This window comes from Astyanax mexicanus, chromosome 2 (assembly GCF_023375975.1).
Source record: "Astyanax mexicanus isolate ESR-SI-001 chromosome 2, AstMex3_surface, whole genome shotgun sequence".
Lineage (NCBI taxonomy): Eukaryota > Metazoa > Chordata > Actinopteri > Characiformes > Acestrorhamphidae > Astyanax > Astyanax mexicanus.
In genome coordinates this window covers 63802528-63828477 of record NC_064409.1, presented here as the reverse complement: position 1 = coordinate 63828477, position 25950 = coordinate 63802528, and the positions used below count along the sequence as shown (strand labels likewise).

Below are 25950 nucleotides of genomic sequence, written 5' to 3'. Positions count from 1 at the left end.
TAAAATAAAACTTGCTTTCGTCTTACCCTGTTTATCAAGTAAAATAGAAGAAAGTAGACATAAGCTATGACAAAGAAAGAAAGAAGTGGATGCATAAAGGAAAAAATAAAATAAAAAAAAAGAAACAAAGAAAGAAAGAGGGGTAGAGGGAAAGTAGAATAAATAGGAAGGTAGATAAAAAAAGAATGATGTTCATGAAAAAAGGATGAACAAGATAGAAAAAAGAAAGAAAGACTGAAATGTGATAAAAAAGAAAGAAAGAAAGAAAAAGTCGGTAATAAAAAAATCTTAAGAAAGGAGTGGGAAAAAGAAGTAAGAAAAAAATGAGAGAAAGAAGGAGAGAAAGAAGAGGTGGAAAGTAAAATAATTAAGTAAAAGAAAGAAAGAAAGAAAGAAAAATAAGGAAAAATAAGAAAGTTTGTGGGGAAAAAAGAAAGATCTTAAGAAAAAAGAAAGAAGTGAAAAAAAGTAATAAAAATAAGGGGAGAAAGAAGGATGGAAAGCAAAAGAATTAAAGAAAACAGTAAAAAAAGGATTAAAGGAAATAAAAGTGTTAAGACAGCAGATATAATTATTCAAAACAGAAATAAGGAATAAAATATATAAAAAAAGAAAAAATAATAAAAAAAAAGGAAAAAATACATGAATAAATAAAAAAGGAAATAACAGGCTAGATATTTTAATCTAAACCATCATTTCCTACAAACACGTCCCCGTCTCTGAAATACTGTCAGCGTTTTCATAATGAATGATTAAACAGGAATATGGATCAGATTAATAACTGGAATGAATGGGATGAATGGTGTGTAAATGAGAGATTGGGCTGAATAGAGAAGATAAGACTCACTCCAGCTTCTCTCCACAGCTTCAACCTGCCAATCACTGCCTGCTATAAATAACAGAGGGAGAGTCCAGTCTCAGGCTGGTCATCTGCTCACCCTGGGCTAGCGGGGTCAGAGGTCAGAGCGCCTGTCAAACCGTCCTCGCTACTGTCACACGCTGCGTCACACGCTGCATCTCACACTGCACCTCAAGGACAAAAGCAAAGAGCAAAGAGTTCTGAAGAACACAGACAGGCTCCATCCTACTTAACCCACTCACTCTTAAAGGCATATGTTACTTCCTGCCCGCTGCGCTCCTCCAATGAACGCCGCCTAGATTTTCCAAACATTCACACAAAGCAATCCAGACTGTTCTCATACAGAGTTCCTACCTAATGGTAAAACAATCTACCTTCCACTATCTTTAAGAAACTCCTGAAGACAGAGCTCTTCAAAGAGCACTTACTCACCTAACACCTCTAACAAACTAACTACTTCTAACCTCATTTCCTTCTTCCATTCCTTTCCTCCTCTATCCCACTATTCCCCTTTGTCCTTGGACTTGGTTTATGTCCTCTATTGCTAATGTACATCACTGTCTGTAAGTCGCTAAATGCTGTATGTAATGTAATGAAAATTATTACATTTGAGGCAAGTGTGTGATGATTAATTCATGTAGTAATATTGCTGTTTTTACATCAGTAGTGATTATGACTCATAGTTCTATTATTTTCCCACTTTTGTAGCAGAGTGAGAATGGGGGTATGACTGTAAACAGGGGTACATTTACAATGATTTTCAATAGGGAGACAAAAAGAAAGAAAGAAAGAAAGAAAGAAAGAAAGAAAGAAAGAAAGAAAGAAAGAAAGAAACCACAAGAGGGTTAAGAGAGAAGAGGTAGAAGTATAAAAAAGAAAAAAAAAGAAAAAGCTAAAGTAAGTGAACGAAATAAAAAATGAAAGAGAAATGAGAAATGAAAGAAAGACTCCTTTCATCATTCATCTCACCCTTTTGTGTCACCCAGACTATTCGAATTAAATAAAACAACAAAAAAGAAAGAAACAACATCAAAACATGGACAGAAAATGAGAAAGAAAAAAGTAACAAAGAAAGAAAGACAAAAAGAAAGACAAAAAGAAAGAAAGAAAGAAAGAAAGAAAGAAAGAAAGAAAGAAAGAAAGAGGTGGAAGTAAAATAGCAGTATCAGGCTGTGCTGTTTTCATACACTGGCTGAGACGTGATTGGTGCTCTCTGCAGAGTATTACTTCAGGAGGCATACTCTAGTCTAAAGTGGCCAGTTTCTCACATCAGGGTGTGCAGTTCTGACCAATCAGATTTCAGATACGAAGTAAACAGATAAACTTTCTCACAGTACATACAATGATATAATAGCTTATTAAAATCTGTATATCTGAATGGCAGACATAATGATGCTGTTGCTTAGAAACAGGGAGATACTCAGACAGATGCAGCATTCAAAACACAATGTGAACAATACAGCTTCACTAAAACTTTTCTTAGGCTCCAAGATAAGTGCAAATATGTCAGTAGTACAGTAGTACTGGCTCCACCCCCAACCCAGGTCACAACCTAATGGCCAGTCTTGATCACTGGACTTGAATGTGCTTTCCAAAAAAAAGACACCCTCAGCAAATCAAAGACCCTTAGAAGAGACTTTGTGTGGAGGTCATGCCACACACTGTGGAACAGGAGTGTTAACCCTGGTCAGTCCTGCTGCTGTGTGTCTGATTGTGGAGCTGAGAGTGTGTGTGTGCGGTAATTAGTTACAGAAGAGACCCGATGGTCCTGCATCTCGCCAGCAGCAGCTCATTACAGCGTAATGGCATTTGGCAGACGGTGGCACTCTGGCTCTGGCATGCTTGATCTCTGTCACTGACAGTGTCAGCCCCATGGCCCTTTCAGACACACACACACACACACACACACACACTTTCGCTTACAGACAATCAGACCTGCTTGTCAGCTGCTCAAATCCCACATGGTGTATGTGTCTAAAAAAACTTTTAACTATGTTTTTTTTTTTTACCTTATCTACACTTAATAAAACAAGAACATATACTAGAGTATCAGTTCTCGACACTGAAACAAATGACACTGCCAAAGGTCATGGAACAGGTTAGCACTGGCAATTCTAGCCAGACATGTCCAATGAAGATTATTACCACTCACTGCGCTATCCACTGTAGAAGGTAATGCCTTCTGTCATGTATTTCCAGCACAGACAAGACAGATTAGGATTATTAAATGCTTTTAATCTGGAACCCACTATCATACTTTGCTCGAAATGCCATAATTCACAAGATAACACCTCACACCTTATACAGGCCATCACCTTCAGTCACATTTCATAATCAATTTACATGTTGCTATCTCATCCCATTTGAGTCAGTGTAGAAGTGCATTAAAACACAAAATGTATAAAGTGCATAAAATGTATGAATGTAATCAAATTCAATTAAAATGATGTCAAACAAATTATGTGAATCAGAAGTATAATAAAATAGAAAAAAAAATATGGGGATCAGGCTTGAATAGAAGAAGGTCATCACCGCTCGCTGCATTAACAGCAGATGCACAGTCTGCACACCGCAGACACCTGGGACACAAATGCTGTGCAGAACATTTGGACTGTTCACAATCTCAATTATGCATTACTGAGGACAAATCAAATCAAGGTGAGTGAAAACAACAAGAGCAGGCTTAACCAACAAAGTGCACAGTGATGTTTGGGTCAATATATGGCGTGAGAGTGAAAGTGGGACTGCCCGAAAGCACACAGACTCTGTGGATATGATCTTCAAAAAAACATCAATAAGGAGTCCTTGGGGCATTTCTGGGAATTAAAATATATTTGTCAATATTTTGGTCAGTTCAGTCAGGCAGTCTGCAAAATGCAAAAATCTTGTCTAGGCTAAATGATTTCACATATCAGGGCTAAATAACTACACTTGTCAAGGATAACTGACTACATTTCAGCTAAACCTAACTTGTTTAGGCTAAATTACTTATTTTGTCTCAGCAAACTGACTACACTTGTTCGAGCTATTTGTGTACATCTAAGGTAAATATGCTAAATGTGCTAACTTATTACACTTGAGGTAAATATAGCTTGTCTCTAAAAAAAAAATATATGCTAACTTACTACACTTGAGGTAAATATAGCTTGACTGGACCTAATGTGCTAACTTACTGCACTTGAGGTAAACATAACGCTTGTCTGTAAAAAAAAAAAAAAAATGCTAACTTACTTCACTTGAGCTCAATATATCTTTACAGGGGTAAATATGCTAACTTCCTACGCTTGAGGCAAATATAGCTTGTTTGAGCTAAATGTGCAAAGTTACTGCACTTAAAATTAATATAACTATAAATAACTATAATAACTATAATTAATGGTAAATATAGCTTGTCTGGGCTAAACATGCTAACTTACTGCAACTGAGGTAAATATATCTTGTCTGTAATAAATATGCTAACTTACTACACTTGAGGTAAATATAGCTTGTCTGTAAACAAAATATGCTAATATACTGCACTTGAGGTAAATATAGCTTGTCTGGGCTAAACATGCTACTGCAATTGAGGTAAATATAGCTTGTCTGTAATAAATATGCTAACTTACTACACTTGAGGTAGCTATAGCTTGTCTGTAAAAGAAATATGCTAACTTATTACACTTGAGGTAGATATAGCTTGTATGTAAAAAAAAAATATGCTAACTTATTACACTTGAGGTAAAAATAGCTTGTCTGTAATAAATATGCTAACTTACTACACTTGAGGAAAATAGCTTGTTTGAGCTAAATGCGCTAACTTACTGCAATTGAGGTAAATATAGCTTGCTAAATGACTACACTTAAAGGTGTGATGACTTATTCATATTGCGTGTATGAGGTTAACTGTTGGATAGCTTGTATGGGCTCACTGACCCGAGGTAATTCTGCCTCATCTAGTCTAGCTGACTACAGATCAGGTATATTTAGCATGTCTGTGCTACTTGAGTACTCTTAAGTTCAGATATATCTACTTTGTCAGGGCTAAATTACATCTCAAGTATGTGCTGAGAAGGATGTCTGGTGGTTAGCTTGTCTAGGGTAACTGAATCTGACTCATCTTGTCTACCTGACGGTATCCTTGACTAAGGAATATCTAGCTTGTCTGTGTTAACTGAGGTTAATATATCTTGTCTAGACTAAATGACACGATTTCTTGAAGCAAGTGTTTGAATTGGTCATGATTGCACAAAGCTAACTGCTGTACATAAGGTCTTTATCTATAGACTAAGGGTAGTCTATGGGTAGTCTGTAGTCTGGACTAATTGACTACACTTGAGGTAAATATGATATTTATTTTATATGATGTTTTCTATTGTATACAAAAAAAAATGATCTGCTGCACAAATACAATTAAATAAAACAGGGCCTGAACTGAAGGAGGTAAAGAGAGTGTATTCAAACCTGATTCTCCCATATTGGATTAGGACAACAAAGATTAGGCATGCATGATCATGCGAAAAAACATAAAGCCCGGTTATATCATATAATATAATCACTCCATTTAATAAATAAAAGCTCTTTCTCACATTGTTTGCCGTAGGTTTATTTGCATCACTGACCTTATTGTCTGTGGCAAATGAGGCGCAACAGGTGCACCTGCCAATCATTCTGCTGGAAGTCTACCAGCTGATATTTCCTAATACTTCTTGAATTCACAGTAAATTACCAAACATCTTCAGCTCACATTATTTTAAACGAGACAGCCAGAGCCAGGCGTTGATGATTAGAAAGGTAATTCCATCTTTAATCCAATCAGCAACCAATGAAACAGAAACCTGAGGCAGCTGAACCGGGGCGAAGATATCTTACTCAAACAGCAGCAGCTACATTGAAGGTGGAGCACAGAAGATCAAGCTGCATCAGTCTCTAAGGCCCACTGGATCCACATGGCCAAGAAACTGAGTCCTCCTAATCCAGTAATACTACAGCTCGCAGTGTGTGCTGTGTTCTCAGCTCTTACCCAGGCTTGGAGTTGTGAACTAGAGGAGAAATGTTCCAGAAGCCAGCTTTCTCACGAAACCTTTTCAACGATGCAAGTAGTTTCAGAGGTATCCAGTGTTGTGACACTTAGTTTAGACTAGCTAGAAGATACCACACACTTTTTTAACACCTGGATTTGTAGAATGCTTCACATGCGCCCGAGCTGCGGTGATCGTGACAGTGCCAAACTCACAATAGCAGTAAAGAGCAATGATGTGCCCTCACCTCAGGTTTCCATGGCAACTTCTTGTGCCTCTGAGAGAGAAACTTCCATATCTCAGACTGATCTCTGCTATTAGTGCCATCAGCACGAAGCTCATCCTCCTGAGAGAGAGAGAAGAGAAGAGAGAAGAGAGAAGAGAAAGAGAGGGAAGATTAGGTACAATCATATATGATCACGGAATAATGGTGAGTATCAGACAAATCCATTCACAGTGATTCACAGTTTTCCTTAAAAGCTGCAACTTGAAGTTTATTATCTACAGTAATTTCAAAGCATTTTTTCAGTACTCTGATAACTCATTCACTCAAAACACATTTACAGTACAAACTAAATTACTGCCTGGGGAAACTGACCAGAAGTCAGCCTGAGGCACCACACAATGGTGCAGTTGTCCAGACATTCAAGAAAGGTAGTTCACAGCATTTTGAATTGGGATTCTCCACTGAAAGGAAAATACACTGTGGTAGGCCCCTGGGGTTAGGGGCGTGACCACTGTGACCCGGAAGGAGGAAGCACACAGAGAACACAGACACGGGGAGTAAATGAACTCAAAACGTACCTTTTATTTGCTTTTAAACGCCCTCCACCACACCCAAAACAAACTTAAATAAACATAACTCAGCCCAAAGGGGCTCTAGAGTTCAGTAGTCTCTTTTTTGTAGTTTTTAAGGTCCGTGCAGCCTCAGCCCTCAGCTCCCCAGTCAAGAGTCCTCTATTCAGTGAGCTGAGGCTGAGTTTTATAGCTGTCCCAGCTGGCTGCTTAATCAGTCCGGATGCGGGCCAGCTGGGACACATAGAGCTGTGCGCTCTGGCGTGGGGCGGACCCCCAACTCCCCCGCCTCCTCACGCCACAACAGTCTAAGACTAGGCTTACTCCCAATCCAGGAAATCGACCCTATATATCTGACTGTTTGTGCGACCACTCCCAATCTAATTAATGCATTCATTTAAGTAGACTACATCTCACAGATAACATGAATGGCATGGAGGTTAAGGCTGAAGACCAGTCATGCTTTTTCTTAGCAGACAATGAATAGGCAAAACTAACTATAAATAAAATAAAGAAAACCCAATAATGCCATAATTGGTTTTATTCACTCAATTTTAGTTGCATGTTATTTAATATATACAATTTTTCCGTTTTGCATTGCAGTAAGGTAGACATTAATTTGTTGAGCAGAAATCCAAAGTATTTATTTACTACCTGCACAATAGAATGTCCCTTAATACATGGAACAGGGGCCTTTCTGTTTCCAGAAACCTGATCACAGGGACAAGCAGGCAGTTAAGACAGTTCTCTAGAGCAGTAGTTTTGAACATTTTCAACATAGTTCAAACATTTTAACCATGTACCACCCACAATCAAACTAAAAACTCAATGCACCACCTAAAAGTCATCCACAGGAATGATATAGACAAAAAAAAAATGCAATGTGTAATAACTCTGTTGGATATCCTAATGTCAGTGTGAAAAATAAATTAATTAGATTGAAATATGTACTACAAATTCTAATAGAAATGCTGCAGTATGTTTACCCTACATTAACAATATGCCACTGTCTCCAATGACAACAGGCCAGACATTTGCATTTTCTTGTATATTGTTTTTGCTTTTGATACACAAAAACATTTATTTGGTGGTAGACTACATTGGTGTGCTTTACGTACCACCAGTGGTACATGTACCACAGTTTGAGAACCACTGCTCTAGAGCAACAAAATGATCTACATTACTGTGTCCAAGAAAACAAAAAACAGGAAATTTACTCCAGGGTGGCCCTACAGTCTAACTGCTACTTCTCAAGTATGTGGAGTTCAAATCCTCAGTGCTCTATTGTCAAATGTCTCCCAATCTGGTAACCTCATGTGATAAAGGAAGTTCTACCCTACGAATGGAAATATTAAGTAAACACATTGAGAGGGAGGAGTCACAGACTAAAATCACCTAAAATCTTTCCACTTTAACTCATTTGATAATGTTTTTGAGACGGCTCAACTTAAAATGTATTGCTGATTATAGATGTCCCATGTTATTTTTCGAATCGGTGTCTCTTAATGCTTAATTTTAAAACCTTACAAAATAACTTACGATGTTTTCAAGTTGGTTTAAACTGAAAATATTAGTTAGGACAACTTTTTAAACAAGGTTGAGCTAACTCAAAATTCACTCTGTAATCAGTGACTTAATGCATTTAAAGTTGGCCTGGCTTTAAACATTTTACAGAGCGCACATATTTTAAAGCATACAAAACCCCACTCCTCTCTGCCCCCCAGTAAAACAGGCATATTTGAGTAAAGCACTGCGATAGTCGTGTGCATAAAGACAGCTAAAATCACTTTTCCTCCCTTTTAAAGACAGCGTGTGGGAGATGAAGGGCTGTCTTTAATAATGATGAGCACATTTGACAGCTGACACTCCTTATAACTGCCACATTACTCTGTTACTCTCTGCACAGTGACAGGAACAGCCTTCTGAATCACTCTTTACCTTACGTAATGAAACAAAAAAAAAATCTGAAGCAGTCACCTGTGCTTAAGCTCTGCAGTTCTTTTATCTTTTGTCATTTTTTATTTCTTTATTTATTTCATTTCACCATAATGTTTTTGGAAGTTAAGTTAAAGTGAGTTATATGGAGAAATCAATGCTAAACTCATAAGAGGAGCATTTCCATTAGCGGAGAGGATCCTTGTACATTTGGCCCTGTTTCAAGGAGAGTCATCATTCTTGTCTTAGCGTTGCATCAGAGTGTTAGGACATGATGGCATTAACTGGACATAAAATGTCACTTTCACGTATCTCTGCTGTATTTTAATACATATCTCAGTATCTTGGCAAGTTCTTGTCTTAAAGAGGCTGAGATGCCGGTACATCTACATAAAACAAAAAAAACAGTCTGTAGCTCTTTTTGGTATTGTGTAATGGTTCTCAAACTGTGGTATGTGTATCACAGCATGGTACGACAGATGACCTCAGGAAATTTGCTAAATGAACTAATCTGGTAATTTTACGAAATAACAGACTTCACTATAGTACTGTAGTACTATAAGAATTAACAACAGTTCCATAGGTCTTACTATAGAACCCTGTGGGACTCCACAAGATATACTAAGCTGACCAAGTTCTCAATTCATTTCCTCAGGTTTTCTGAGATATGTATCTCAGTAGGGATAATGCATTGACCAGAAACAGTAATTAAACACTCTAGCATGCTAGCTAGCAGACTGAAAAAAGGGGAAAGCTCCACACAATTGGTGAGGAACCACTGGGGCAAAAGGGTGATATGTATAATGTTTGAAAAGCACATCCAGCCTGCTGTGTATTAGGGCTACAACTATTGACTATTGAGTAGTCAGCTAATCTGCCAATGATTTGTTCGATTAGTTGTGATTATTTTGTCATGCTCTCCATTTGTACATCCTACCGGTGAGGACAGCTAAACATTTAGGCCCCAAGACCAATTTTTCATATATTTTGATAGTTTAACATACCTATATTAAACAAAAAAAATTACAAAGTATATTATAGAAAACATTCATAAAGGCTAGATGTTATTTTCTGGAAATTCTAGGATACTTGTATGTATTTTTTGTTTTGTTTTCTTACTTCTTTTTCAAGAAGATACCTCCCTGAAATGATTGTTTAACATAAAGTACTGTATCACCCTAACACTTATCCAGCTAACGTTAGTTTAACTAATGTTAACAAAGTTAATGAAGGAGTGAAGCCTGTTTAAACACACTGAAACCTCATTGTCCATCTAAGCATGAGAAGAGGCCAATCAGGAAGCTCAGGATTTGTCACTCTCTCACACGTTTAATCACACATTAACGACGTGTAGACAATAAAATTCCGCGTATACAATTTTTAATAATCGACGTTGTCCATTATGCCAACCAATCATTGCAGCCCTACAGTGTATAAGTGTGCAGCTCATGTGCTCTTGTAAAAAGACTTGTAGTTGATACTTAGAAGTTTAGTTTAATTACTAGTGTAGTAAATTACAAAGTAACAGTGCTGGATTAAAACTGACAAATTTACTTCAGCAGTACAGAATAGTGAATACTGCCACGTTGCAAATAGCAATAAAAGTTTTTTTTTTCTCAAATTTTTCCCCATTTTCTCCCCAATTTACATGGCCAACTACCCAACCCACTAGTAATGCCCCAACACAACAGGAGGGCGAAGACTAACACATGCTTCCTCTGATACATGTGACAAAACCCCTGCTGCTTTTTGAGCTGCTGCTGATGCAGCATTGCCGAGTAGCATCACAGCGCGCTTGGAGGAAACCGCAGCGGTTCGGTTCCGGTGCATCAGCTCACAGACGCCCTGTGCTGCGACGTGTAGACAATCACCGGACATCACCGTAGGAGTGGGGAGAGAGTGCCATCTACCCACCCAGAGGAAGCAGGGCCAATTTTGCTCCCTCTGATCGCCGGCGGCTTGATGGCAAAGCTGCATGAGCTGGGGTTCGAACCTACGACCTCCTGTTCATAGTGGCAGGGCTTTAGACCGCTGGACCACTCGGCACCCTAATAAAAGGTATTTTAAAACTTTGATGTAAAATGTATACATATCTTCAGCATTTATAGATTGCATTTAAAATAGATCATAACCTTTGCACATACATTTCTCTCATCAAAAAAAATGAAAAGAAAAGATTGAAAATAATTATGAACAAGTAAAAAAATAAACGGTTAAAGTTTTAGGATTATATATATATTTATAATTATTATATATATATATTTTAGATTATATATATATATATATTTTAAACAAAGAATAAGACAAAGTATAAGACATTAAAAAACACTTTTCCACTTTTCTACCCCACTGTTTATACAAAATGAACTGAAGATGTCCTCTGCTACTAATTTAGCTGCTTTACTTCAACTCCAATGTCAGCCGTCATTAGAGGAGCGGGCAGACTGCTCTCAGAGCGGCTGACTGGAGGAAGAAGAAGAGTGAAGAGGCCTCTGAGAAGGATCCTGGGCGTCAGGAAGCAGCTGGAGTTGTTGTAGGCATGGAATATCAATGAGGTTAATTAATTCTCCTCGTTAAAGAGTAAACGGGGCCGGTCTGAAAACGAGAGTCTGGGGCACATTTTTCACGTCGAGGTTATCCACCAGCACAGCGAAAACACAGCCCCTTCACAAATCAAATTTTAATTTTCTCAACCCGGTAATATGCGGGATAATGACCCGAGCGGGCCGGATCATCACTCTCTCCACATCTCAGGTTCAGATTTGAAAACAAATGCGCATGGCTACAGCATTCCTTTTGACTTGAATGTCTTCATCAATTACGGCGAGTATCGGCAAGTTGAAACAGCGGCTATCAGCGCGGCGGCGGGGCTGGTGGAGGTGAGATTGTAGGTCTATTGTGAAGAGTTTTCCTTTCTCCTTGTCTTTATCTTCTCTGTGAAAGGATGGGAACATTATGCTCCTCACACTTTTACAACTCACCCTATTAGAATTCATTAGGTAGAAATCACATTGTGTGCAGATGGAGCTTGTGCAGGCTTTCATTCACTAATGCAGAGTTCAAAACCGACGGATTTAACACAGGCAAACTGTTCTCTCCACTGAAAACAAATGACTTGCTGTCTGTTTGGGCTCCAGTAAATGCAGCAGTCTGCAGAACAAAGTCGTTTAGGTTTCTCCGCATGGGCCACAATGGACCCTACGATGATGGAGGACCTAAATTTTCAACTCAATTTATAAACACTAAATTGGGTTAGGAAGACACTGACCAGGACATAAAGACCAGTGGAGAAGATTCTGAGAACAGTAAAGGGTTCTGGGCTATAACTTTTTTTTATGATGTACCTTTATGTCTGTTTTATCTCAAATTTATTTTCTATTTCATGTATGTTAAAACTTGTTCAAACTTTTTTTTATCCCTTGTGAATATGTGAAAAAGCATGTATTTACTGAGTGTTTACGTGTCTTTATAAAGTACTTGAAGTAGTATGTTATTTTTTTTTTTAAATGGGTAAAAATGTTTAGATGGGTTTCTGTATTGTCCATCATGTTTCATTGCCTCAGAATATAAACACCTCCCTTTTACAAAAAAATAAAAAGGAGGGAAAATCAGATAAATTCTATTTTATCAGCCAGTTTGTGGCATAGAAGAGGCTCATAGCCACAACGTCTAGCTCAGCCTAGCCTAGCATAGCTAATTATTCCCAAATTCTTCCCAAAAAAGGGGCACTCCCCTTATATAAAGTGTACAGTGTGCAGTCAGCTAGCTAGAGAGATCCTGTTCCAGAGACCACCATAACAACATTAATGTGACCCAAACCTGGACCACTTCTGGCAATTACTAAAGGACCACATCATTCCACTTGGAATGATGACCAAGAAGAGGACCACATGTGGCTTTGTAGGCCAGATGCAGAACCCATTCAATACATCATCATTTTTATCTTTCTGATTTACATCTGCTAAATGAAAACATTATTAAATTTAAACAATTATTGTAATTATTAGTATTGCAAATATAATTAGGCCTGGACAATAATTCGATATCGGTATTTATCGCGATAAGAAATGTTTCAATAACGGTGATATCACTTTTGTGGTATATCGATATGTATTATGTACAGAATCTGTCACGGACAGGCGTTTTTTACTGGCGTCAGCTCGCCGCAGAGCCAAACACATTCAGCCCCCATAGCTGTGCTACCTCAGTGCGTGATGACGCAATCACACAGGCACGTAGCCAGATAGGCTAGGCTAGGCTAGGTTAAAATGGCTAGGCTAGGCTAGGTTAGGTTCAGGTCCGCTCCGCTACGCATCTAAAATGTCTCGAAACGGACCCGGGACGAGCGGATCCAAGGCTAGGGTAGACTCGGTTCGGTCAGCCGCTGTTTCGCTCGCCCATTCGCGCGTCCGCTCGCTCATCCGCGGCTCCGCTCGCCCAGCCGCGGGTCCGCTCGCTCATCCGCGCCTCCGCTCGCTCATCCGCGCCTCCGCTCGCTCATCCGCGGCTCCGCTCGCCCAGCCGCGGGTCCGCTCGCTCATCCGCGCCTCCGCTCGCTCATCCGCGGGTCCGCTCGCCCAGCCGCGGGTCCGCTCGCTCATCCGCGCCTCCGCTCGCCCAGCCGCGGGTCCGCTCGCCCAGCCGCGGGTCCGCTCGCTTGCCGCTTTGCTGCAAATTGTGCCGGTGAGTGGAGCCGACAAGCAGCGTAACGTTAATACATCTAATCTGTTCCACCACCTCAAGCATCTTCACTACATACAATATTTTCCTTATATTGACTGAAGCACTTTAATAGATTATGTTGAAACTAAGTTATTTAAAGTTTATGAATCCTTTAGGTTTGTTTATTTGCCGTTGATATCATGTTGAATACCTCTTGTATTCTGGCTGAAGCACTTTAATAGATTATGTTGCCACTAAGTTATTTATAGTTGAAAAATCCTATAGGTTTGTTTATTTGACGGGAAAATCTTGTTGCTTTTATGTATATAAAGGCTTCTTGTATTATATATCCTAGTTAAAACACTTTTGTTTTAATCTGTTAAATTTGTTTACAATGAATAAGAAGCTCTGCCTCTTGTAATTTAAAGTTATTTTTATTTGTAATAGTTATATAGGCTTATGTTTGACAGGGATGTCATGTTATTATTTTGCTATATGCAAATAAAATTGAGCATTGATTTATTTTGACTACTTTTATTTCTAAAGTATTAAAGTTTTTGTGAAAGGAGGTTTCAAAGACTTAAAAAACATTTTCATACAGTAGTAGGTACAGATTTCCATTAGATAGATTGATACAAAAAGTGCAAATACACAGTTAAATAAGAATTTAAATTTGCAGTGCAAGCTGCAGAGATTGCAGGGATTCTTTTTCTGAGGCCTTCAAAGTATTTATCGATATCGAAATTATATCGTATCGACCGAAATTTAAGGAATATATCATGATATAAATTTTGGCCATATCGTCCAGCACTAAATATAATATACTCTCTATTTCAAATGTGAGAGAGCAGAATCTCATCCACCTTTGAACCAACACTGTCAGAGCTGACCCACCATGTAACCGCTAGTTTAACAACCACATATGGCCTAATTATAGTTCCTTATGCCCCAAGTGATTTGTGTGCCAAATTAAGTGTCCTATCATGGAATTTGTAGGGTTAGATTTTAGCCTAGCATCCAGTTAGCATTTAGCTAGGACCGTTGTCTTACCTAGCTCAAAGGTTTCCCTTTTTAGACATATCCTTATGGATTAGCCATGTAACTTTATCATGAAATATTGAGAGTAAAAATGCAAAAATGCAAGACTGTTACGTAACAGTTTGAGGATTTTGGATGCAGCCAATAGAATAGTTCTATTTATTGTTTAGCGCATTAACTACACAGAGGTCATGCAGTGTATTAACGTTAAGGTTGCCCTAGTATAGAAACATGTATGTACTGTATGTATTCACCTTGAAATTGTTGAAGAATGTGGGTTTGATAGATGGAAGTGGTAACACAAAGAACCTCGAACACTTTTGTGTCCTCACTAAATCTCTAATAACATTACCTTGCTTTAAACAGCAAAACCCAATGCACCAGAAAAAAGCCAATCTGTGGAGGGCCTCATATTATAAGCTCTGTATAATAACTAGGATTAGCCTCCATATCAATCACAGTGACGTGGAATCTGATTGTACGCATATCCCAACACTCACAAGAACGTATTTGGCCAGATTTGGAAGGGCAGAACAAAACTTCCAAGGGGAATAAACCTAACTGTGATAAACAACAACGAATAGACAAAAGTAAATGTGGAAAGGCAGGAAATTTGACAAGCACAAATTGCAAAGCTTCATAATTTGTCAGCGGGGAGTGTTTTGTTGACGAGAAAACAAGTCTGAAAGTAGTGGAGGATTAGTCATCAAATTACAGTGCTTAGCTGGAGAGAATGGGCGATAAGATGGATAGAGAAAGGGCGAGAAAAAGAGGGACAGTGTGCAAATATAGAAACATTCCCGAATGGTCTAACGTGGTACTTTTGAAGCAGTGCTTTTTTTCATGCAAATTCAGGAGCAAACAGTAAATGATGGGGTTATAAAGCATTCAAAAAAGATGTCAGAGAAGCAGCCATTAACCTATCAAACCATACGCTTCACTCATTAGCAACAAAAGATTCTCTTTCTTTTGAAGATGAAAAAAAAAACAAAAAACAACACAAACATTGTGGAGGGTGCAGGATGTGACATCACCGCGCACTTCTGCGGCCTCCCCAAAGGACTGCAGAGCTCGGTGCTAATTACACACATTTCGTTCACACTCCCTTCACCCTGGCTGGGTGTGTGGGTGTGTTTGAGTGAAGCGTAAAGAGTAAACACTCCAGTCTCTCACATCTTTGGCACTTTAAAAAGCAAAGCATGTCCTGTTGCCAGCACCGGCGGGGAAATTAATAAGAGAGCCCCTGTGGCGAGTGCTTGTTATATCAACAAAAGGTTTCTTAACACAGTTGGAGTGTAGCAGCTGATTAAGACCTTTTCCCATTGAGCTATTACCTGCACTACATAAAGTTTATGGCTTGTGAGGAGCTCTTAGAGCTGGTTTTCTGGGCTTTTATTTTAATTTACAAAGTAAACATCCTTCATAATTATATAAGAAGAGACTCTGCTACACAAAGGCTCCAGGCGCTGCCTGGGATTAATGTTAATGTTACATCATAAACAGCAATAAAATTGACTATTGTTCTACTATTGTGATTATATCGCCACATATTATCCTATACTTCCTATACACAGCTTACTTAGCTTATATAAAGCCTCCCCAGCACTAAGCTTGGAGCAGTGGAAAGAACTGGAATGGTGGTGCTCCATCCAATGCTTGAGTTGGGTGAGTTGGGGAGTTGAACAACATCCTGACCTCACTTACACCTTTGTCACTGGATGCAATCAAATCCTCACTGCAATATAAACCCTTTCATGGATAGTAGAGACAGTTACTCTAAACAAAAGCAGGATAAACACTTTTAATACCCCTGATTTCAGTGTTTTGCACACTTCACCAAAGTTTACTTATAATAGTAACGACAGTAGTGATAGCTACTGTACAGCAATAATAAAAAAAAAAAACAATATAAATGTTGCTACAGGTACAAAAATATGTTTAACTGTAAAAAAATAAAGAGAGGTTGGAAAACTGATCATGTTAAAATTATCAAATTTGAAAATCCACTTTTTTGGTCACAAACTTTTTCAGTGAAATTGTTAAAGAAAATAAGTAAAACAAAAAAATGAAAGCTTTAACATTAGTTACCAAGAGAATTCAATGCTAAGGTCACTTAATGTTCCCACCAATCACCACCTTCAACCTGTAATTAACTGACAATTGGGCCTGTGTCCAACACTTACAATGATCCAATACAGCACCAGTCAAAAGTTTAGACACACTTTAAATTCAGTGTTTTTTTATTATTTTAAAATGATCTGCGTTTTAGATTAATACTAAAGCCATTCGAACTATAAAGAAATACAGAACAAATCCTTTAGTAAACAAAAAAGTGTTAAAGAAACTAGAATATGTTTTTTTTATATTAGAGAAGTAGGCAAATCTTGCATAGATGAAAGCTATGTACATCTTGGCATTTTCTCAGTCAGCTACATGAGGTAGAGTCATCTGAATGACTTTCAGTTAACATCTGTGCGGAACTTGTCAAGAGTTGAATTACTTTAATTTCTTGCTCTCTTTGAGAGCATCAGTGTACAGTGAGTTGGTGTACAGTGGATAGCCATATTTGAATAATGTTCTAATTCATATTATGGCAAAAACTACTCAACTAAGTAAGAATTCTTTTTAAAGTGCAGTCGAAAAGACCATCAAATGCCATGATGTAACTGGCTTTCATAAGGACCGCCTAAGGAAAAAAAGACCAAGAGTTACCTCTGCTGCAGAGCATAAGTTCTTTAGGATTACCAGCCTCAGAAATATTTTGCCTCAAGGTTAGGCCTGTCACAATAATTGCAATATCGATATATTGTACAATAAATGAACATGACCTCAATAATTTTGTTTGATAATCATGATATCGTCTTTTGAGTTTATTTGTATGTTTGTTCACACACAAAACAGTGAACAGTATTTTAGCCAGTTATGCTTCAATAACTGTGACTCCATACACACAGTGTGGACTAAAGTAGGTGAAGAAATAAGTATATAATTCCCAAACTAAGTATAATACTTATTTATATATAATTATTTAAATAAATAAAACAAATCTTTAAAAAGTGTATTTTAACTACTATTTTATGCTAATCTGTTATCATGTCTGTGGCATTTAATAGTCTTAAAATGACAATAATATCATGTATCACAATAATCTTTGGGACAATATATCGTCCATAAAAAAATCTTATCGTGACAGGCCTACTCAGGGTATTTTGGTATGTTTAACACTTTTAAATGAATACATGATTCTTTATGTGTTCTTTAATAGTCTGAATAACTTCAGTATCCATTTATAATGTTGGGCAAAAAATAAAACATTAAATGAGAAAATGTTTCCAAACTTTTGACTGTTACTGTAAATCCAACCACTAATTCTCACCTAGTTTAAAGGGTTTATTTTTTTCTGCTTGCCTCTCATGTCTTTCTGGTAGAAGCTATTGAATTCCATGAATACCTTTCTTCCCTGGATATTAGTCACACTGTCATTAGTCCTGATAAACACAGATCAAAACAGGGCAGTCAAAATAGAGGACATGCCCTCGCAGACACCACCATCACTTCTGGGTTCAGCTAGCCGCACACTTTCTCACCACCTATGAAAGACTTTTCTTCATATTCATGCAGAGGGTGGAATTTATTTTGGGATTGTTATTGCATCAGTTACATCAGCCATTCTTTCAAAGACAGTGGAGAACTTCTCAGACGGAAATATTAGGAGTTGCTGCTCTATCCCCCCCCCCCACGCTTCAATGTGCACCGCAGCACTCGCCGCAGTTAGACTCGAGAGGAGCCTTTTTTTTAACGAATCCACCAATCACGCGGAGCTGCAGCCCGAAGCAGAACAGCACTTTGCATGCCTGCTGCTCGGAGGAAACAAAGGCGCTCTTTTTGCACTAAGTGTGGGATTATTTTGGTGCTGCTGAATTATTCATGCGCGGCGGTCGACGGCAGACGGAGGAAGGGAAGGTAAATAAGAGTGTGATGCAGTCGATAGCCTGCCTGATAGAGTGACTCTGATTCATTTAAAGCAGGATTAATAGGGCCCGTAGACATGCTGCGAGGAGCAGAGGCCCCGGAGGCCAGGGTATTACTACCTACAAGACGGAGAAACCATGCTAAAGCAATTAGCAGCTTCACGCCGTGGCCACACATGACGGTTGTAATTGATGAGCGGTGTGAGCCACTTTAGGGAAGACAATTATCCTTCAGAGAGAGAGCAAATGAGAGCACGGGGCCGGCATCAATTTTCCACGTTCACTGAGTTAACCTAACAACCGTAGATTCGATCTTTGTGTTTTTTTTCCCAGATGCATCGATGTTGACCTTGATGACCCTGCTGTACATGGAGTAGATGAGATCAACAATAGTACTGGTTTTAAAGGGGTTTGTTATTTTGTGTGTGAGAGAGAGAGGAAACAATGACAATGCAAATATTAACCCAAACTTTCATTATGCAGAACTACTGACATACAGGGTTTGGACAATGAAACTGAAATACCTGGTTTTAGACCACAATAATTTAATGTGGTGACGGACAGTTCTGGTGGAAATAGGAGAGTTGAGGTGCACATTGAATTCTGCCGTGATTTGGGCAGCCAAACATCCCTTTCAGACAGCTTCCTCTTGCATCCAAAGTTAATCTTGTTGGATGTGGTTGGTCCTTCTTGGTGTTATGCTGACATTACCCTGGATATCGTGGCTCTTGATACATCACAAAGGCTTCCTGTCTTGGTCACAGATGCGCCAGCAAGACGTGCACCAACAATTTGTCCTCTTTTGAACTCTGGTATGTCACCTATAATGTTGTTTGCATTGCAATATTTGGAGCAAAACTGTGTTCTTACCCTGCTAACTGAACCTTCACACTCTGCTCTTACTGGTGCAATGTGCAGTTAATGAAGAGGGGCCACCAGGCTGCTCCAATTTAGCCATGAAACCTCCCACACTAAAATGACATTGTCCAACCCCTGTATGTGATATTGATATACAGTATATTAAAAAAGAGGAAAAACATGTTATAAAAACACATTAGGACAAGACTCAATGACTTTATTTTTAATGGTCTTTCATAGACGCCTCATCAATGCTCTACTGATATTCAACTGAATGTCTATTAAATGCAAGAAAATAAAAATCTACTGAAAGTAACTCTACACCTACCTCTGAACCCAAGATCTAATCTTAAGATTTTAAGGCTATTTTTAGGGTTAGATATGTTTTTTGTTTAACCACAAGACCTTCTCTTTATGTCATCTTTCTAAAGGTAGATGCTGTACTATGTGAGGTTGAAACAATACTGGCTTCTCCAAAAATACATATTGCGTTTTGATCAAAAATTAAAGATCCTAAAATACTATGCTGTTGGAAGACAAATTAGGGTCTTATTAATGTTGTTGCTGTTTTAAAAAGCGTAACTTGTATATAATTCACAGCTCAAGCTGTGTGTGACCTCTTTAATACTATATAAATGAAAGCAATTATCAATAATACTTGCTGTATTAATTGTTATAATGTCCAAACACGTTTTAAGTCCTGTTATGTAAATTGGACATGAAACATAACCAAACTTTACATTTTGGTGGGTAATTGGCAACACTTTGATATATGACATTTTAATAGTGGCCGCTATTACCACTACTGAGACACTAATAACCCCTTATTGTGTTCCTTAAAACGAAGTGTTACCTGTTATTAAATATAATATTGGTACAATGATTTAATATAGTGTGTTTATTGGCGTTTGGACAAAACTGAAAGAGAAATGAGAGCCACACTAGTTCATTTACGTTTATGGAAAAGGTGGACCAATGTAGTGTTAGCAGTAGTGTTAGGAGTCTTGCCCAAGAACTCTTATTGGTGTAGAGCAGCATTGGATTGGAGCAGGAATTGAACCCCATCGCCCACATGATGTGGTAGTAGCTCACTACCAGGTAGTGGTGTTATCCACTGTGCCACACCAAGCACAATTGTCTACTAATGATATTAGGGCTTCATTTCTTGATCGCTACTAGTTGGTTTCCAACCAACCTAGTTACGTTAAATCACATAATCTCAATAATGCACATCAGTTTGATCTCTAATGCATATTCTGACATTTTTGTCTCAATATAATTTTACAGTTTGCAACACCCTGAGCTGCCTATAAGCTGTGGTCTGGTTTTGACAGTTGTTTTATAGATTTTGCTATAAAAAAAAAAGAATTCCAGACAATATCTATAATACAGAGGTTCTGAGTTGCATCATATAGATTCAACAGTACATTTCACCATACAGCCTATAGTGTTCTTCTCAAAAGCTACAAAGTCTGTTGTAAAATATACATTTTATATATTGTCAGTTAGTTCCTCCCTATTATAAATTTACTTCATCATTCTGGACAATGAACAGGCGCACACATGTTGGCTGGGAGAATGAGGGTGGTTGTCAGTGTTATAATAGATCATTTAGTATGGTTTCCAGTGACGTAGCTCACTGCCCAGCACACACCCAGCAAGACATAAAGCTGTCTTCCACTGGCCCTCTCAACAGCCAATGCACACTAAAGCCCTGGGATGAAGTGATGGAAAGCTTCAAGAAGGGATGGAAAAGAAGAGGGAACATTAACATCTGGCTACGAGATGAAACTGTGAGGTATAATAGTAGTCATTATTCGCCCTCCGATTCACCACACCAAAACACCCTCCACCCAGTGCTTCAAGTTCAACAGCAAAACAGCAGATTTCATACTGAGAGCTCTTTATGTGAAAGAGAAATACACACATTATATAGATGCCATGCTTATTATAGTGCCCACACTTTATATACTACAACATCTCCTTTATTTCTATAGTGACACTTACATTATTGACGGGGGGCTCTTCTATACAGATGTGGCTCATTGTGAACAGCTCTGCTGTTTCCGTAAACCATCTGCATTTAGAGTGGCAGTCCATATTATTTAGTTTCTAAACTGAAAGCAGAAGCATTTCTGAGTGGAGAAAAGACAAAATATAGTGTTTAATGGTATCAGTGTGCTGAAATGACCATCCCTGCTAAGCCTAATATATATATTTATTCTAAAAACTGGGGTGTCGGGTCGCATTTCGCAGGAGTTCTTCTGGCCATGTCACACGTTTTTACGTACTTATGCCACACGTACAGCCTCTGAAAGAGGATCCGGTTCAGTTCTACTGAACACAAGCGGCTGGTGGAGCAATGGAGACTTCAGAAGGAGAAACTCAGAGCTCAGTAGCTCGTTCACTCATAGTAAAAACAAAGTGTGTCGTTGAAGTGAAGTTTCTAACTGAGCTCTCTCTCTCTCTGACTGAACATAACCTGGAATCGTATTCATCCACTCTGATTGCTCTGTGCAATTACCCATTCTTACCAGAGAGGGCCCTCAATCCCAAAATTTACGCACATCAATTTAATCTACAGCTTTACATAGAACATACCTGTATATTCCAAAAATATATATATATATATTTAAATCAATTATCTATATAAACACTATACACGCATAGTTGTTTATGGACATATACAGCTTGTCGAATCTGGGTATCGAAGCCACAACAAGCTTGATATCAACAACTCTGTGCTCTGACGGAACCACCACTGAATGCTGAACATAATCAAATCCTCACTGCAATGCTCCAAATCCAAGTAGATTTTTTTTTTCTTGAACAGAAGAGACAGTTACTCCAACTGTAGCTGTATTAACTCTTTTAATTCCCTTGATTTCAGAAGAAGTAATGAAAGAGAAGGTGTCCCAAAACTTTTGTCTAAACAGCATAGTGTACGTCTCCTCCATCAAATACTGTAAAAACAAAACTGGGAAGGTTGAAGATTGGCACGCCCTTCCTCTGAAAAATGTAAAACACAACCACACCTTTTCAACTGCTGATAATGATCTCTGTGATAATGATTATTGAACAGCTCAACACGCTTGCAGGAGAACGCTAGACAAAGGCAAAAGATGGGACTTTAAGCAAAAGATGCCTTTAATCTACACATAGGCACATTCACAATTTGCTGGTTAAAGTGGACCAGACACAGCAGTGCTGCTGGAGTTTTTAAACACTGTGTTCACTCACGGTCCACTCTACTGAACATTAATACAGTAGAGCAGCACTGATAGTTATGTCTGATCCACTTGTACCAGCAATACAGTAGACACTAAGAATAAAGTATGGAAATAAAACATAAGGACTACACTCTGCAACTATAAAACTACAAGCATCAGTGAAGCTGCATGTGTTTTAAATGCAACTGAATCAAGATGAAATTAAGACTCTTTATTGAATGTAACTCTACACCCAGTTCTAACCAAAACTTTAATCTTAGCATTTTAGGAATAGAATTAACGTTTAGATTTAAGAAGTAGTTTAAGGTTATGTTCTATAGAAAATCACTTATATATAACTAAGACTTAAGCTGCATTTAATTTAACATTCAGTTATTCAGAATGTTAGTTGTTTGTTAGCTGATCATCTATGAGGCATCTATAATCGATCATCCAAATAAAATATAACCAATATGTTTGTAATGTGTTTAGAGACAAGAAGGTCATAACCTTATGATTATACTTAATTGATTTACTTAATTTAACACCACCCATACCACACACACGCACACTGAATAATTGATTAGGTAAGCAAAACCTAAAATAAAGGTCTATATATCTCATCTCTCTGTACCATGGGCCTCAATACTCCCCCTTACATCTCACACTGACCTGGTTTCTCACAAACACAGCGTGAGGGGAGAGGAAGAGAAGGTTTTCACTTGAGAAATCTAACACAGGGAGGCATTCACACTTACACAAACACACACACACACACACACACACACACACACACACACACACACACACACACACACACACACACACACACACACACACCCCTACAGTTATCACATACACACAATATGCTGTCACCTCACAGCTGTCAGTTCCAGTCAGGTATTTCCCCCACAGGCCAAGACGTCCTGCTTCTGATCAAAACTCTGCCATCTGACTGACCTCCCTCAAGAACAAACCTAAACTGAACAGCCACTTTCACTCTGTTGTTAATGTTCTGCTTAGCAGAGCAGCAGCTGACAGACAGAGCGCTAAACGCTTTAATAAATCTATTAACGACATCTCGTCTTAAAGGGCTTATAATCTTTTAAAAAGAAAAAAAAAGAAAAAGCACAATTTGCTCTTAACAACCTCTTTCTCAACTCCCTCGATCATTCAGAACCTTGTTGTAAAGAAACACACTTTAGCCTTTCAACATGCATGTATAAAATAACCAACTGTATACTGCTGAATTTATACTGGCAGTTGTGGTGTGCTATAATGCATCATACACAATATATTATGATACAGTAATATTATCATTTTAAAAAGTCATCACGTGATAATATTGCTATTAGCTGATTTAAAAGTAGTCTACATTGTATTTTATGTAGTAGTTTATATAATAATGTAGTTTCTATACGTAGTTTCTATAGTAGTTTATTTAATAGTTATGTAGTTTAGATATGTAGTTTATATATAGCTCTGGAAAAAATTAAGAGACCACTTCAGTTTCTGAATCAGTTTCTCTGATTTTGCTATTTATATATATATGCTTGAGTAAAATCCCAAATATAAATATTGTTTTGTTGGTTTCTGCAAAGAAAACAAGCTCATATTCATAAAGTTTTAAGAGTTCAGAAATAAATATTTAGTGGAATAACTTTTTAATCTTGGCATGTTCTCCTCCACCAGTCTTACACACTGCTTTTGGAAAACTTTACGTCACTCCTGGTGCAAAGATTCAAGCAGTTCAGCTTGAATTTCAGTAGGTTTTCAATTTGGTAACTTTTTTTGGTAAAACAATTTTAGGTGGTCTTATTTTTTTTTTCAGAGCTGTATGTAGTTAATATAGTAGTTCAATAAGCATGCAATAAATCTTATTCACTATAATTTGATCAGATTTGACATTTTATGTTACACTGTTTATTTTGTTCTTGTTAATATTTTAAAGGCAAGTACTGTTATTTTCACAGTAGACAAACATTTACAGATTTTTTGGCTTTGCCGAATGTTTGAAGCTGTATATTTCTGAAATTAATACAATATTTTTCTATGTTTTTACATATTGCCAAGAATATCATTATTGCAATAATATTTTTACATGACACTGTTTTAGGTTCATGTCACCCAGATGTCACCCATCAGCTATCACACACACAAATGTTTAGTATGTAATTGATGTGGATTGGTGTTTGAATGATGCTCTGTATCTTTTGTTTTGTGGTGGAGAACCACAAAAGCAAGATTCCATAAATAATGGAGGGGTAACAGAGTGAGGGAGATGATGTAGGTGATGTGTTTTACATCAATACAACTCACTCTCCTAGAAACTGATCATAAGTGACCTTAGTAGGGTGTGGGATCTCTCTACAGAGCCTGGCCTCACTCGGACTCCAGCTGCTGATGACAAGCAGCATGACACAGGATTCAGGAACTGGTGATCCTCTGATCACAGTGGCAGTCCCTTAGTCCTCTGAACCAATCAGAGCCCAGAATTTAACTTTTTAAAATCTCACTTCAGTGACTGGGCACACTTATAGATTACAGACATGCATTTATTTAAATAACATAAATCAGGAAGTAGGCTGAGTTATCTACTGATTTATCTACTGAAAAGGGCGGGGTAACAAACCTAAACCACACATTTCCATACTTCCATACACACTTTCACACTAATAGTGTTTAAAACAGTGTCTCATCATCAGAAATGTGTTCATTAATGTATTAAATAAAGTACAGAAGTGTGTCATTTGGGGCACATCATGGATTTCTGCAGTGAACAAGCTGAACTACAGCTGCTACAAACAAGAATTAGAGCACTGAGTTTTTATCACCCCGTTTTTATAGTAATTTTCGCACTGCTGCTGTTATGATAATGTAATGTTGCTTCATGCGTTATCTGGCAATTATTTCAGAATGGATCCGAAGGCGGAATGGCACTGTTAAAAATGATACTAGTTTTTTTTTATGGATTATAGTAACCGTTTATCATTATTTTAAAAAAGTGAGAAAAATATATATATTTTTTTCTCTCTCTCTAATATGGGCCTTTTATTCTGTCAATTACAGGGGCTTTCTTTTTTTTGAGCGCAGAACAAAACGCAACCAATTAAAGCTTAATGCAAGTGGTTCCACGAAGCGGACTGGCGTGACTCACTCGTTACAGAAATACACTGACATGGCAACTCAAATGAGGCGAGCTGTGAGTCAGGTACTCGGGCTCCATAAAGTCACTCAACAAATGATATCTTGCAGGAGTTACGCAACAGAGCTCATCTCTCCTGAACCTTCTTAGACCCTCTATAAAGCGAGTGCTGCTGAAGAGGACGAGCTGAATCGTCTCGAGACTCTACATGGCCGATCTTCAGTTAAAAACACGCTCTGCGGATGGAGCACGGCCTCCCCCGGCTGATACGAGAGCGAGGAGGCTGGAATTAAATACAGTCTGAATCTCTGATCAATGGCACTATTGCGCACTCGGTCCATTTAGTAGGTTTATATTAAAATATTAAAGACACACCACCCCGAAAGCTTGATTGCCATAATCTGCAGGCAAAGCTGGGTCTGCTGGGCAGCGTTTTATTGTAGCGCTGGTCTCTGATTTATTAGCTTGGTAATAGGCTTAG

The 25950-nt window shown here is 38.1% G+C and overlaps 1 protein-coding gene across 1 annotated transcript in view; it reads right to left on the bottom strand.

The window, feature by feature from the left end:
- Positions 1-25950, bottom strand: part of b4galnt4a (beta-1,4-N-acetyl-galactosaminyl transferase 4a) — a 289838-nt gene that overhangs the window by 168252 nt on the left and 95636 nt on the right. The window contains exon 3 of the mRNA XM_022672115.2: positions 6104-6202. Coding sequence (XP_022527836.2) covers positions 6104-6202 — 99 coding nt within the window. The remainder of the gene's footprint in view (positions 1-6103; positions 6203-25950) is intronic.